The 16,997-nt window shown below is 37.9% G+C and overlaps 1 protein-coding gene across 1 annotated transcript; it reads right to left on the bottom strand.

Moving 5' to 3' along the window:
• Positions 1-541: 541 nt before the first annotated feature.
• Positions 542-16,369, bottom strand: cacng6a (calcium channel, voltage-dependent, gamma subunit 6a). Its single transcript, XM_062985494.1, has 5 exons — positions 16,304-16,369; positions 8,838-9,608; positions 7,403-7,477; positions 3,450-3,587; positions 542-765 (listed from the first exon to the last, which is right to left on the bottom strand). Exons 2-5 carry the CDS (start codon positions 9,211-9,213, stop codon positions 542-544), a joined length of 813 nt encoding a protein of 270 aa, XP_062841564.1. The 5' UTR covers positions 9,214-9,608; positions 16,304-16,369.
• Between the last annotated feature and the right edge of the window lie 628 nt (positions 16,370-16,997).

Raw genomic sequence — 16,997 nt, 5'->3', positions numbered from 1 at the left:
GGAGGTGGTTTTAATGTTATGCTTTCTATTCAGCCTCAGACTGTGATACCATCAGTTTGTCTAATTTCCTTTAAGGATAAACAATAAGGGACAACAATAAGTAATACTCAGAGTAAAACCCTTTCAACTGTGCAGCTTAACTCTAAGCAACTGTTAATTACATGGAACCGCTAGGCTAGATTTAACTCCAAAATCATCCTGTAGTGTGCTTCTATTTCGGTAGCTTGCTCGGCTGGTACTTGAGAAGTTGTGAAGATATATATAACTGCTGATTGTGGATAAACGAGTCTCTGGTCAAGTCATTCTGTTTTTACTTCAAGCTGGCTTGCACAATAATGTTGGATTGGGCAATAAGAGGGGGAAAAAGGAAATCCTGAACTTTATAATCTAAACTTACTGCAGTAGTATGCTTTTAAAACCACTGTCTGGTGCACTGCATTTATTTATGTACAAAGTATTCCTTAAAAATGTCTGTTTAGATTAACCCAGTATTGTTACTGCACTAAAAGTTAAAAAGGGCGATTTTTTTTTTTCATTCCTGTCACAAGCTGCCATTGTTCCTGTTAGATTTGCATTTTTCCCAAGGACTGTATGGAAGTGCTAGAAGAAGAAATAAACCTCCCGCAACTATTAGTATGGCAGCAGCACATCCCACACACGTCACTGACCATGACAGTTCGTAGTGTAAAGGAACTGAGTGGTCACTCGCCAATAACGACAGAACCGACTGATGGAAAATGATGAGTGACAGAAAGACCAAGGTACCTGATTTGAGACAGACAAAGAAAAATAAAATTAGACAAAATTAATAAACACCATTCAGCATCACATCCACTCATTCACGACATACAACCCCAAATCAGAAAAAGTTGGGACAGTATGGAAAATGCAAATAAAATAAATACGCAGTGTTCCTTACGTTTACTTTGACTTTTATTTGATTGCAGACAGGATGGATCTGCTCAACTTCATTTCATTTATTAATAAACATCCATTCCTGCATTTTAGGCCTGCAACACATTCCAAAAAAATTTGGGACTGAGCAATTTAGGGCTATTAATGAGGTGAAAAAACTAAATAATGATGTGATTCCAAACAGGTGATGTCAACAGGTGATTGTAATCATGGTTTGGTACAAAAGCAGCATCCAGTCTGAGTCTTTGATGAGCAAAGATGATCAGAGGATCTCCAGTTGGTCCATAAATGTGTGAGAAAATTATTGAAATGTTTAAAAACAATGTACCTCAAAGAAAGGTTGGAAGGGATTTGCAAATTTCTCCCTCTACAGTGCATAATATCATTAAACCATTCAAGGAATCGGGAGGAATTTCAGTGCGTAAAGGCCAAGGCCTCAGACTCACCAATAGCTGATATAACCACATGGGTGAGGAATTACTTTGGCAAACCTTTGTCAAGCACTACAATACAGAGTTACATGCACAAATACCACTTACAACTTTACTGTGTAAAAAAGAAGCCTTATGTTAACCATGTACAGAAGCGGCATCGACTTCTCTAGGCTCTTAGACTTCTAGGACGGACCATCACACAATGGAAACATGTAATGTGGTCAGATGAATCAGCATTCCAGGTCTTTTATGGAAAAAATGGACCGGGTCTGTCATGGTATGGGGGTGTGTCAGTGCCCTTGTCAAAGGTCATTTACACTTCTGTGATGGCAGCATTAATGCAGAAAAATACATTGAGATCTTAGAGCAACATGTGCTGCCTTCAAGACGTCATCTTTTCCAGGGACGTCCATGCATTTTTCAACAAGACAATGCAAATCCACATGCTGCAAACATTAAAAAGGCATGGCTGCGGAAGAAGAGGTTACGGCTACTAGACTGACCTGCCTGCAGTCCTGACCTGTCCCCAATAGAGAATGTGTGGAGAATTTTTAAGCGAAAAAGGAACGATGACCCTGTACTGTTGCACATCTTAAAAACCAAAACGTCTTTTAAGTCTGGTGAAAAGGAATGACAACATTACAAAGTGGTAAATGCTTTACCGTCTGAACTTTTTTTGGAATGTGTTGCAGGCCTGAAATGCAGGAATGGATGTTTGTTAATAAATGAAATGAAGTTGCCGCTCAGGTGGCGCAGCGGTAAAAAGACACGCGCTGCAACCAGGGCTGGATTTCGAAGGAGCATCGTTTCGAATCCAGCTCTGCCTTTACGGTCGAGGCTGGGCGGCTTCGGACAACGATTGGCCTGTTGTCCGGGTGGGGGGCGGGACTTGAGACCGTAGGGGATGCTCTCTCAGGAACGGGGCGGTTCTGCCCTCTGCTGGCTGGTTGGTGGCACCTGTATGGAGACGGGAGGGGGTGTGGCGGAGTGTGTGATCCTCCGTGCACAGTACTCTGCCACGCTACACTCGTCAAGTGTGGGTGATAAGACGGTCGATTGGCTGTGCACGTTTCAGAGGAGGCGTGGAACGGCCTCGTCAGCCCCAATCAGGAGCAGGAATCCGCACTAATGAGAGGATGATAGATGGGATGAAATTGGACGCGCTAAATTTATACAAAAAAAAATTAAAAAAATAAAAATAAATGAAGTTGAGCAGATAAAACATGAAACATCTCAGGTTCATCCTGTCTGCAATGAAATAAAAGTCAAAGTAAATGTAAGAAACTCTGTGTTTTTTATTATTTTGTCCCAACTTCTTCTGATTTGGGGTTGTAATTTTTACAATTTAAGCCCAAAAGTTCCACCTTATTCTTATCAGTACATGGGACTTTCTGGCACTTTGTTTGGCAAGTTTTCTGACATTTCACAAATTCTTTCAGAAAAGAAGCATCTTTCTTGCAGCTTATTCATAAAGGCTTATACCAAAAGGACCTTGAACATTGCCGTCAGCCGAGAGTCATCAAAACTACACATTAATTGAGTTGGGAAGGCAATGTGTTGAAGTATATTGTTGAATTTGGTTTATTTTATTTGAATTATAGATGTGCAATTCAAGAATAATAACTATAAAAAGTAGTTGAATACAATAGATATTGTATTTAAAAAAGCTAATAAATAAAGATTGGCTTATAAGCTATTGATATGTAAAGTCATCTATCTCAGTAATAGGATCCAATACATGGTCAAAAGTAAGTGGACACCTGAACATTTTGTTCATATTTGCTTCTACACCATGGCAAAGCAATGGGTTGCCACGCAGTTACCTACAACGTTTTTAAATACTATACAGCAAGATTTATTTTATTGTCTAAAGAATACATGGCTGAATTCTTGTTTTAAGTGTTGTTTGAGTCTTAAAAAAAACAAGCCCAGGTGGCATAATACTTTTATGCCATGTAGTATGTTTATTACAAAGGAAATTCATTGTACCTCATGGTGGTATATAAAGGGTTGCTTTTTAACAGGATGACTGAAATGTATGGTGCATGTTTAATACTGAAATATCAATCTGATTGTTTTCATTTTAGCAAATTACTGTACCTGATAATATAAAACAGACTGAGGCTGGCTTCAGGAAGAACAGTACACCTTTACTAATAGCCATGACGATACAAATAGCTCCCATCATCATCAAGAAGAGGCTGAAGATGGCCAACATAGCAGACAGTACAGTCAGATCTGCCAAGAAAGAATTAAAGAATGACAATTTTAATTCTCTTTGTTGATTTTAAATTGGTTCAGTTGTTAGTGTTAAGTACAATAGGATTTGTACTTTTATTTTTAGCCATTTTCTTCCAAGATAGCTAATTCAAACCATGTTTAGTGAAACGACTTAATACACACAATTTCAAAAGCAATTCTCATTATTTATTTACACAGCCTATGAAGTCAACATTTTAAAAATGTTTGAGCTACACCAGTTGACCATTTTATTAAGTATAACAGTGGTGTGAAAACGTAATGGCGTCTTTGGAATCGTTTTTTTCCCACCCGTTCTCAGTATCCAGAGTTTAGCCTTGGTTTTCACGCCCGTTTTGAGTTGCGTTAATCATACAGATTAGTTGCAACTGTTTTGAGTTAGCCATTTTCCTCCAAGTAGCTAATTCAAACCATGTTTAATGAAACGACATAATACACACAATTTTAGAAGCAATTCTCATCATTTATTTACACAGCCTATTAAGTCAACAATTTAAAAAGGTTTTAGTTTCACCAGTTGACCATTTTATTAAGTATAACAGTGGTGTGAAAACGTAATGGCGTCTTTTGAATTGGTTTTTTCCCCACCCGTTCTCAGTACCCAGAGTTTAGCCATTTTGAGTTCTGTTAATCATGCTGATTAGTTGCACCTGCTTTGAGTTAGCCATTAGCCTTGTTTGTTACCTATTTAAACCCTTTTGTGGTCGCAGACTTGTGTTAATGTTTAGAGAGTTACTAGAGCCTGTATTGAGCAGGTTTCTGATTTATTTTATATATATTTATGATTTTTAACATGCATTTAATTTTGGAAACAAAGTTATTCAAATGCTTTTTTGGTTTCTCAATAAGCTAGTTCACTTTTTTAGCCAGTTTAACCAAACACACCAAGGCTTGATTTTAGCCAGTACTGAAAAATATAGATCCTACTAATCTTAAAGTTTCTACAGAAACATGACAATTTTAAAATTAAAAAAGTGCTGAGTAAAACGTTTTATAATTATATAACACAAAATAAACAAGACAAAATATGTTTACTTTGTAAAGGCTCCAGCTACAAAGAAATATGCTAATGCCAAGTTCACACTACACGACTTTCATGTTGTTCAGGTTGCTGTACAGTTCACTCTACACGACTGGATCTCTTGTAATTGGGAGTCTTTCAGTCGTGGTTTTCACACTACATGACTGATCGGTGAAAGGGGGTCACACTATCTACCATTAGGAGGTATCTTAGGCGAGTCTATCTGGTCACGAAAACACGCATGAGAAGTGATGAGGGGTTTAATGATACCACGTCCAAAAATGCATGTCAACTTTAAGCGAGGGATCAAAGTTGTTTGTGTGCTGATGTGCAGCGTAAAATCAAGGAGAAAAAAATAAATGAATCTGAGTTGATTTGGCTGTGTGACCTGCAGGGATTGTCTGTTCTGTAGTGCGTTGGTCAATAAATATTTTTTTTGCAATGCAACATTGGTATTATGTTTTGTAGAGGACAATACGGTCAGAAATACTGTAAAATGTGTGTGTGCTGATGTATTCTGATAGAAACTATATTATGCCCCTGTCCCTCGTTTTTACAACTTATTGTAAAATGAGTTGCGTTCTCATTGGCTATAGTTCGACACGGCACTCATTGCCCGACTGAACCAGGTATCTAACATGCTAGATATTTTTCTCGAGTCTGCAAGTGCTCGGCAAGCCGCTCTGATCGAGTCGTTGAACAGTTCACACACACCGATCGAGAGCAGAGTTTCGATCCCCGAATGAATGCCGAGTTGCTCCCGAGCTGCCACATCTAGTGACGAAAATCAGGGCAAAAATCGTGTAGTGTGGACTAGGCATAATAAAAAAAAAAAGCATTTAAAGGAAGCCCAATAAATCAAAACTGGAACTGAAACAGGCCTGAAACTAGCAGTTCATCTCTGATTAACTAGCAGTGTGTGTTTAAAAGTGAACTAAAATCTCTTCACAGTAACATGAAATTATGATAGAAAATTATATTTAAAAATCTTTAGTAGTGCAACCAATTAATAAGCCAGCAATTTTTGCTATATAAAAATACAATATACGTTTTAAATAAACCTTCCCTAATTGAAATTGTCAAAGTAGGTTTTTCACCAGGGAGCAATCACTATATATAGGTACTGACTTTAGTCCATTTGTGGCTTTGCATAATTTGTTAATATATTATTTGCACAGTAGTCTAGGTGAGCTGGTATGAGTGTATCATGGACAGCAGCAATCCTAAATGCACCCAAGTGTCACTTCTGGGTTGAGAAGGAACGGAAAAATGAAACATTTTGAAACAAGGTAGACATTGCAGCAGCCAGAACTAAGTAAACTTTTGACGTTAATTATACACAGTTAGTAAAAACCACATCATCACTGCAAGTGACACCACTATAATTCAGTAATAATGGTTCGTCATGCAAATAATATCTAATGTGTGACAGTCTTGTGCTGGTCATTTTTTATTAATAGACAATGTACATACACTGTGTGACCAAATGTATGTTTAACATATGTTAAACTTGTTAGCAGTGATATTGGACAAAAAGGGCTGGCTCGAAATCAAGCATTTTAATTCGTCCCAATGAAGTTAGGATCACAGGTCTAAGCAGGCCACTTGAGTTCACACTAAATTTGTCAGACCATGTGTTTGTATACAGGGATACAGTCTATAAGGACAGAAAAGGCATTCCTCAAATTATCCCCACACACTTGAATATGATTTATTTAATTTAATTTATAAATCAGTAAGCTATAGGGTTAATTGAGCCTGAAATACGTCTGCATTCATCTGCCATTTAATGTCTGTGCAGGGTGCACAAACTGTATTTACACTATATTGATGTAAGTGTACCTTAATTTAGTATTATAATTCAATAAAACAATCAATAGACATTGCACACAAGATCATAGTTTGTGGAAGATAGCCAGGAATTGTGAAGAGGACAGGTTAAGCAAGTAGAATTTTATTTTGGAATCTTGGACTTTGGCACATTAGTCCTAATTAGCAGGACTTAGTAGAGGATAGTCGCATGCAGCCTGTGCAAAATAGCATCAATCATGGTATTATAAGTATTAATAACTTTGTTTCTCACTATAGGATTCTAAACAAGCTTATCTTATGACACGCCAGAGCTGCCAGCAAGCAGTACATTAACATTACTAACATTTCTAACATTATTACATTCACCAAAAGCTAGACAAATGAAGTTTTTATTTATTCAGAACTTTAAGCCTTAAACAGAGCATTTGTTTTTGTGTAACTATGCTGCTAAATGACGGTGAAGTGAAAGTCAACATTAGGTTTATGGATAGCATGTCCCAAAGATTTGGTTTTAACTACTCTTAATCTGTAGTGCATAGAATCTGAAAATGAAATAGTTTTTACTGGCTAGTTCTACAACTTTTAGGATACTGCCCAAGCTTAACGTATTTAGTAGAGCTTAACACCTTCCAGCTCCCTACATACAAAAGGAGGATTGACTCGAACCTAGGTGTGAGTGAGTAAGGGTGAGTGTGTTGACCTGACATTGACGTTTAGGTACATGTGTAATTGGTCTGCTACTAAAACAACCAACTTAAATTGTTTACACTCAATTACATGGATAACTTATCTAACAAAATAGCCAACCAGTAAATACAGTAACTCCAATTAGCAGTAGATACATCTAAAGACAGTTTAAAAAATATTATGCATTTATCATTGACACTGTGAATTAGTGTTTGACTCCTGGGAGAAATTAATGTAAAAGCATTAAAAATGAAAAAGATTAAAAAGGACTTACTCTTGGGCGGTGTCTTTCGAAACAGGACAGTGTTTTCTCCAGTTGTGTAGATCTTGAAGAAGGTGCAGTTTGATACTAGAATAAACGAGAACAAATACAACTATCCTTGAAGGAAAAGAGTCATATTTGACTATTCTTAATAACACAAAAGGTCGTATAATAACAAAGCTTTAAAAGATATGCTGGACCAATAACATCATTGTGTTGGTATTTAACAGGGTAACAACTATATTTCCTATGCTGCATTTTCACAATAAATCATGAACCCTAATGATTATTCTTGGGATAATTCCAGTAATTCTTAGGAGGTGAGTAATATTTCTTCTGTACGATACAGACATGGTATCTTCAAAAAGTTTCTGCACTTTTATATTTTCATTGGAAGCGGTGAGGGTTTGAGGAGTAGTAATTGGTCGTGTCTCAGAGACTGAGAGAGAGCTTATAGTCCGGATTTAGCACCATCTGATTTCCACCTTTTTGGACCGCTCAAAGAAGCTTTACGGGGAAGAACATTTTCATGTGATGATGATGTGAGAGCAGCGATGCATCCATGGCTATACGTGCAACCGAAAACATTTTTTGCTGATGGCATTAAGGTGACTAGAAAATTTATGTAATATGTTTTTGAAATTGTTAATAAATAGAGTGTAAAAATGTGCGGAACCCTCGTTCTTGTAATCAGAAGTTTGCCAGTTCAAGCCCCACCACAAGCAAGTTGCGACTGTTGGGCCCTTTGAGCAACGTCCTTAGTCCTCAATTGCTCAAATTTTATTCAGTCATCATTGTAAGTCACTTTGGGTTGTAATTGTGTCTGCTTAATGCTGCCATAATATTTAATAAATTGTAGTAAATTATAGATTTATTTAGTATAATATATCCATATATCTGTAATACACAGTTGAGTCACGTTATTATGACCACCAGCTAATATCCAGAGTAACCGCCGTGTGCAGCAACAGGCTGGGAACAAACACAATAATCAAGGTGGCCCCACAGATGCTCAATTGGGTTCAAGTCTGGGGAATTAGGGGGCTAGGGTAGTACTTGGAAGTCTTTCAACCAATGTAGGACATTTCTAGTCATGTGACATGTCGCATTGTGTTGCTGGAAGATCCCATCCGCCCCGGGAAGACAAGCAGCATGTATGGGCGGACAGCAGGCAGGCCTTTCTAGCACCAGTACTGTACTACAAAACCGCAATGTGAAAGCATTCAGATATTGGCTTGATGTTATCTTGCTAAAATATGCAGAGACGCCTCTAAAAAGAGTTGTCTAGATGCCAGCATATGTTTCTCCAACATGTGTATGTACCCCACAGCATAATGCCATAACATATAATAAATAGCTACAACTGGAGAAAATGCAATTTTTTTCTTTTAAAGCTAACTCATCTTTCTAGTAAAACACTGAATCCTTAAGTAAGTAAGCCGCTTACCTCCAGGTAAGTCGAGAGGGCCGCAGGTTTTCCGTTCAGGATCAACATCAGCAATCAACAGAGTCTTCGTACAGCTCTTCCACAGCCCATAGTGTGCAGCCAGACACGTCTCATTGTTGTAAAAGTTCTTTGCCGGTGCCATCTCCACCCAGAATTCCGTGCCCACTGCTAGTACAGTCAGTGTGATGCCCACCATAGCCACGAGGAATGCTAGCTTGATTTTCCCCTCCTGAGTCTCGCTTAGGGACGGCGAGGCCACTCGTGCACGCCGCTTTTTACCTCCTGATCGCACACCCATCATTCCAGTCAGCGCTTCGGGTCCTCTGGCTGCACTGCCTGTGGTCTCTTCATTCTGCGTGATGAAAGTGGACCACATGATGGTGCTTCAGAGGTGCAAAAAGGAGCAGCAGGAAAAGGTGTTAAGAGTAATATGATTTGAAGACGGGCGAATACTCAGCGTAAAAAATATTCTAATTGGTCTGGGTAAAAAAATGTCCACGAGTGGGTAATATGGCGCAACCTTGAGGGATTTCCGAAGAGTATTGGAATGGTGTCAGATGGTGATAGTCGTCTGCATACAGACCAGCGCTGACAGCTGAAAAACAGTGTGGGAAGCAGGATGGTTGGACTCTACCCGGTGACTTGGGGGCATTTTTAGAGGGTGCAAAATATAAAAAGATCCAGTTGAGAGAGGGGAGAGGATAAAAAAAGAGTCAGGATGTTGACATGGAGAGAAGAATTTAAGGTCCAAGGTTAACAAGTGTGGTGAATCTAGACGGAAACAAATAAAAAAAAATTGAAATAATGCAGATTTGTAAGAGGATATACACTGATCAGCCATAACATTAAAACCACCTTCTTGTTTTTATACTCACTGTTCATTTTATCAGCTCCACTTACCATATAGAAGCACTTTGTAGTTCTACAATTACTGACTGTAGTCCATCTGTTTCTCTACATACTCTTTTTAGCCTGCTTTCACCCTGTTCTTCAATGGTCAAGACCACCACAGCATAGGTATTATTTGGGTGGTGGATCATTCTCAGCACTGCAGTGACACTGACATGGTGGTGGTGTGTTAGTGTGTGTTGTGCTGGTATGAGTGAATCAGACACAGCAATGCTGATGGAGTTTTTGAACACCTCTGTCACTGCTGGACTGAATATAGTCCACCAACCAAAAATATCCAGTCAACAGCACCCTTGTGGGCAGCGTCCTGTGACCACTGATGAAAGTCTAGAAGATGACCAACTCAAACAGCAGCAATAGATGAGCGATCGTCTCTGACTTTACATCTATAAAGTGGACCAACTAGGTAGGAGTGTTTAATAGAGTGGACAGAAAAAACTAGTGTATTCAATGTTTGCTAGTAGGGATGTAATGATGCACCACAAGACAGTTAAAAATCGGTGCACATGTGCCAATATTCGAATCGGTTATTCATTTAAGATGAATCGATATTCACTTAAAACAGCAGAGGGCACTGGCGCTATTCACCTCGCCTGGTTGACGGCACTTCACAATGTTGCCAGGTAGAAGCCATTTGGAGCCAAATTTATTTCTCAGGATACTTTTTTATTTGTGTTATTCATTTATTTAAATAATGTTGGATTTGTTTTAATATTTCATTTCAGTTTTTTTACACAATAAGCATTATTTGGCATAGTTTGGACCTACCTCAGAAATAAAAGAGCATTCATTATTTAGATAAATAAAAGATAAGCATAAATACAGTATTTTATTTGATTTCAAAAGAGAAATAATAAAAGGAAACTTTGTCATAATTTGTCTTTCATTTCAATTTCATTTTGTTTAAAAAATCGGGAAAAGATCGTATCGTGAACCCAGTATTGTGAATCGTATTGCATCGTGGGTAGTGTATCGTTACATCCCTATTCACTAGTGAATTTTGGTGTTTACAGCTTTTATCCCAATAGTTCACTGCAATAATAGGTGGTACCAGCCTATTCTTAATTCTTGCTATTTTCTTAATGATTTGTTGTCAGGACTATTAAATAGAATTTTGGGTTTGGCCTATTTCATTGCATGAGTGTATATTGTAATAAAAGAGGCAAACATAACATGCACAATTTCAATACACTTAGTGTTCAGCATTTGCACTGTAGCCATGAATTAGAAGCTGCTGGAACATGGGTGACACTGTCCACAGTCAATTGAGCTTTACCAAACCTAAAAGTAGCCCATGCTCTAAAAGTATTCCTTAAAGCTTCACAGAAGTGGGCTGCTGATCCCTTCTATTTACATTTATTCCCATGATGATGTAAATTTTACTTGGTTTTAGACAGTGTCATCTCTGCAGCAGTTTATGAGGCCTGTTTTTTTTAGATGGATCTTGGATTATAGTTAACCAGTCAGACAAATTTCCCTTTAGAATAAAGTGACATTGGGTTTTCTTGCCAACCTAAGCTTGCCAAGATAACACAGTTCCATTTCCTTTTAAATAGTGGCACAGAGAATCCATTCATCCAGAATAAATCCAGATTTTTTAGAGCACCAAATATGAATATCAAATATTTGCTTGATTTTGTTTTATTTTACTGGACGTAATAGATCAAATCTGGGCTTAAAATGCAGGCAAGCAATTACCCCTTGCAACTGAGAACATTACTCCAGCTGGCATATGTTTACAATGATACTTAATACAGTAACCTTGCATTAGTTTGGGTGTCTGACTTGGAAGCACATGGCTGATGTAAGCACTTGATAATATTTTGTCTGCTACAGGTCAGTGATAGTGTATTTTAGACTTTACTTATTTTAGACCTAATGTTAGACTAGACCTAGCTTAGTTATGTGACTGAAGTAATACAAACAATTAAAAAATTAAAGTAAAAATGTAGTTAAGAAAAGCAGACAGTGATGATTTGCAAATTCTTTTTGATCTCTATTATACAGTATATAAATGTGTCAATACACAGCTGTGATGCACTGTGTATTCTGACAGCTTTCTATCAGAACCAGCATTAACTTTTTCAGCAATTTGAGCTACAGTAGCTCATCTGTTGGATCTCACCACACGGCCCAACCTTCGCTCCCTACATGCATCAGTGAGCCTTGGCCGCTTATGACCCTGTCGCCAGTTTACCACTGTTCCTTTCTTGGACCACTTTAATAGACAGAAACCACTTCAGACCAGAAACACCCAACAAGAGCTGCAGTTTGAAAGATGCTCTGACCCAGTCGTCTAGCCATCACAATTTGGCCCTCGTCAAACTCCTGAAATCCCTACACTTGCCCATTCTTCCTGCTTCTGACACATCAACTTTGAGGATAAAATGTTCACATGCTGCCTAATACAGTGCCTTGCAAAAGTATTCAGCCCCCTTGAACTTTTCAACCTTTTGCCACATTTCAGGCTTCAAACATAACGATATGAAATTGTAATTTTTTGTGAAGAATCAACAACAAGTGGGACACAATCGTGAAGTGGAACGAAATTTATTGGATATTTTAAACTTTTTTTAGAAATAAAAAACTAAAAAGTGGGGCATGCAATATTATTCAGCCCCTTTACTTTCAGTGCAGCAAACTCACTCCAGAAGTTCAGTGAGGATCTCTGAATGATCCAATGTTGACCTAAATGACTGATGGTGATAAATAGAATCCACCTGTGTGTAATCAAGTCTCCGTATAAATGCACCTGCTCTGTGACAGTCTCAGAGTTCTGTTTAAAGCGCAGAGAGCATCATGAAGACCAAGGAACACACCAGGCAGGTCCGAGATACTGTTGTGGAGAAGTTTAAAGCCGGATTTGGATACAAAAAGATTTCCCAAGCTTTAAACATCTCAAGGAGCACTGTGCAAGCGATCATATTGAAATGGAAGGAGTATCAGACCACTGCAAATCTACCAAGACCCGGCCGTCCCTCTAAACTTTCAGCTCAAACAAGGGAGAAGACTGATCAGAGATGCAGCCAAGAGGCCCATGATCACTCTGAATGAACTGCAGAGATCTACAGCTGAGGTGGGAGACTCTGTCCATAGGACACAATCAGTCGTACACTGCACAAATCTGGCCTTTATGGAAGAGTGGCAAGAAGAAAGCCATTTCTCAAAGATATCTATAAAAAGTCACCTGGGAGACACACCAAACATGTGGAAGAAGGTGCTCTGGTCAGATGAAAGCAAAATCGAACTTTTTGGCCACAATGCAAAACGTTATGTTTGGCGTAAAAGCAACACAGCTCATCACCCTGAACACACCATCCCCACTGTCAAACATGGTGGTGGCAGCATCATGGTTTGGGCCTGCTTTTCTTCAGCAGGGACAGGGAAGATGGTTAAAATTGATGGGAAGATGGATGGAGCCAAATACAGGACCATTCTGGAAGAAAACCTGTTGCAGTCTGCAAAAGACCTGAGACTGGGACGGAGATTTATCTTCCAACAAGACAATGATCCAAAACATAAAGCAAAATCTACAATGGAATGGTTCACAAATAAACGTATCCAGGTGTTAGAATGGCCAAGTCAAAGTCCAGACCTGAATCCCATTGAGAATCTGTGGAAAGAGCTGAAAACTGCTGTTCACAAACGCTCTCCATCCAACCTCACTGAGCTCGAGCTGTTTTGCAAGGAGGAATGGGCAAAAATTTCTGTCTCTCGATGTGCAAAACTGATAGAGACATACCCCAAGCGACTTGCAGCTGTAATCGCAGCAAAAGGTGGCGCTACAAAGTATTAACGCAAGGGGGCTGAATAATATTGCACGCCCCACTTTTCAGTTTTTTATTTCTAAAAAAAGTTTAAAATATCCAATACATTTCGTTCCACTTCACGATTGTGTCCCACTTGTTGTTGATTCTTCACAAAAAATTACAATTTCATATCGTTATGTTTGAAGCCTGAAATGTGGCAAAAGGTTGAAAAGTTCAAGGGGGCTGAATACTTTTGCAAGGCACTGTATATCCCACTCACTAACAGGTGCCGTGATGAAGAGATAATCAGTGTTATTCACTTCATCTGTCAGTGGTCATAATGTTATGCTTAGTCGGTGTATATATATAAAAGTGGCATGTTGTCATTGATGTTACTTATATACTTAATTGTCATCTGTCATGAGTTGCAAAACAAGTATCTATGATCATTTCACAAACTTATATTGGACCTAGTCTTATTTTTATGTTTTAGTTATTATTTTTTAACGTGATGTGGCATCTAATTTGGAAATATATTTCTTTGTGTTGCTTTAAGTACCAGTAAAAGACTTTTCTCTTTTTCATTCACCATAATATCTGTTACATTTACCTAAAACCTGGATTCATTTCTGATCATTTAGATCTTACATGCTTTTATCATATTTTATCATATGGATTCCTTGTTTGTTAAGCGGCTGTTGGTGGGTAGAAGCTGTCCGTTCATGCTGCCATTCCAAATACAGCCTGGTTACTTTTATATTGTATATTAAGTTACATTATACTGGTAAATCTAGATTAAGTGTAGGCTCACTGTGTTCTACGTGTTCTAAACATGCTTTACTTCTTAGTCTTATAATCAAGACTTGTTTTAATCATAGTGTAACTCTGTCCTTCTTGTTTTCCGACAGTTTTTGTGTAATCAATTAAAATTATATGATAAAGTTTAATCGTATGAATACATGATCAGTTATTGTGTGCCCTGAATTTAAATGCATTAGAATTGCTGCAGTTCATTTCAAATGCCTTATTAAATTAGTGTCTTGATTGTCCAGTGTTCAGTTTTGTGCTCTTTAAACAAACTAGATCAACATTGAAATTAGGGCTGGCACCGATCTGATACTCTGCATCGGTACGATATTGGCCCAAATCACTGGATCGGATATCGGAAGGAAAAAAAGATGTAATCCTGATCTACTTAAACTTTTAGCTTTTTAAAAATCATCTACTACTGCCGCATCTAAAAACACTATTTTACGGCATGTCGTTCAAAGTGTCTACAATTGGAAGATGTGGATGTCAGTCAAACGCGATGGGCCAATTAGAACTGACGCAGAGTTTGGTTGAGATTTTCTGTCATGTTTTTAGCTGATTAAAAACCAAAGCGCACTTATTAAAAAACCCTTCTGGATTTTGAAGAGAACATATGTGTTTAACGGGAAATGCTGTAGTTTGTTTTATTTCATAACACTAATGGATTATTTGTTAAGGATGTGAGAAATGTCCAAGCCGGGACAAGATAGATACATTTGTTTATTTTTTATGATTTAATTGTTTCATTTTTATTGTTTATAAATAATATATTTTATTCTTTATGTTATAATTTTTTCGCTGCCTCTTTAGGGTGTAGACTTGAGAGTTGACAGATCTAGAATTTTATATTGAAATTATAATTTATTTGTTAAATACAGATAAAGTTGAACTTTAAATTTTAAATGCTTGTATATTATTAGTTATTTAGATAGCTAGTTTAACCATGGTGCATTGAGACATGTATTATTACTGCTTAGTTGTTTGAGAGGAGAAATGACGGTATCGGATCGGTATCGGACATAAAAAGTGGTATCGAGCCAGCCCTAGTTTAAATAAACTTAATTTGTCTTACTTTTATTTAGCAATTTTATAGTCTAGTATAAAATGTTTTTGCATGTTGTAATGGTTAACATTACACGCCAATGGCTATTCCTTTTATAGACTAATAACAATAATACTTATAATAATAATAATAATACTAATAAAAGATTGCGTAAGAAGTAACATTAATAATACACACGGTTACTTTTGCTGTGCAGACTGTAGGTAGCTGGTGACATTTCGCTAGTAGACACCCGGTGTAGGTGTACATTTTTTTGCATAGCTAAACACATTTTAAAAGTAGCTTGCACAACACTGTATTTACAATAACCCATTTTAAAATACTGCCTAGTTGTTATCATTATAAATACTTTATAGTTCTTAGTTTGCCAGGCCTTAATAGTGTAATTTTTTTTTTTTTGGTTACACAATGTTACTTGTTTTTCTCACAGCATAGTTGCTAGTAATTTTCAAGCATTGTAGCTTATTAATGGTTACAATAATATACAATAAAATTATGATAAACTCTAAAGCAGTTAGTTTCTTTGTGTCTCAATCAGTGATCTTTTGTGATGTTTCTTCTTGTTCAGCATGGTAGTAATTATAGCAAGATTAATTTAAATATTGAATGTTGTTAGCTTTATTCCTAAACTATAATGTCCTAAATCACTTACTTACAGAGTGAAAACTGACCTACTGAGTTGTAAAACACCACAAAAGCATGCCATGCATTCTCAACAAGCCATTCCGACAATAAATCTGAACTTATGCTAAAGCTTGAAAACCCCCTGACAGAAAGGTTACATTTAATCCTAAGTCACGGTGTTTATGCAGTATGTGTCAGACAAAAAAAAACATGACCCATGTTGTTCTTTAGTGCTGACTAGAGTGGCACGCGCTGACTAGACACGGGGGTTCTGTAACGAACCATAACAATGGCACACACAAGCTGCTAACCTGTTGGGCGTGAGAGGATCAGTTCGGATCGAGGAAGGAAATCTTTTCCCTGCGCCTGAAAGCAGTGGCAAAAGCGACAGACAGAAAGGGGGAAAAGGAGAGTAAAAGAGGGAGGAGGCCAGTGGCATGCCGTGGGTGCTATGTGGGTGAGGGGGGATGTACGACTCCCTCCCTGTACATTCATGGCCATACCAAGGGTATTAGGTTTTCGGAGCGTGTGTGCATTAGGTTGCAGGAATGGTCAGTGCTAGCTTGTTCTGGTTTAGATGTGTTTGTGCATTTTTGTGCATGCGCCGCTCTGTATCTGTAACGGCGTATGTGAGCTGGCGTGTGTCCGTGTGTGTGTGTCTCGTTTCTATTTTGAACAGCCACCTGTTAATGACATTAAAAAACTAGAAGCAGAAGAGAGACTACTGAAACCGTATGATCGTGTGTGTGTGTGTGTGTGTGTGTGTGAGACCTCTAATTGGAAACTGGTTAATAGACTATTTGAACTAGCAGACGTCAGCCGTCTTTAGTAATTGAAGGCATTAAACACATACAAAACAACCACATGACTCAGTTTCATCATATCATCATATTGTTACCATATCTATTTTATGACTGCTATTAAAATTTGGAAAGTAAATCTTAAAAAGTTTAGTTTAAAGTTCCCGTACCATCTGGGAACTGCCTGTCGATTTAGAAAGCAAAA

This window comes from Trichomycterus rosablanca, chromosome 2 (genome assembly GCF_030014385.1).
Source record: "Trichomycterus rosablanca isolate fTriRos1 chromosome 2, fTriRos1.hap1, whole genome shotgun sequence".
NCBI classification, from domain to species: domain Eukaryota; kingdom Metazoa; phylum Chordata; class Actinopteri; order Siluriformes; family Trichomycteridae; genus Trichomycterus; species Trichomycterus rosablanca.
The sequence above is the reverse complement of the archived record's forward strand: the minus strand, read 5'-3'. Positions and strand labels throughout refer to the sequence as shown.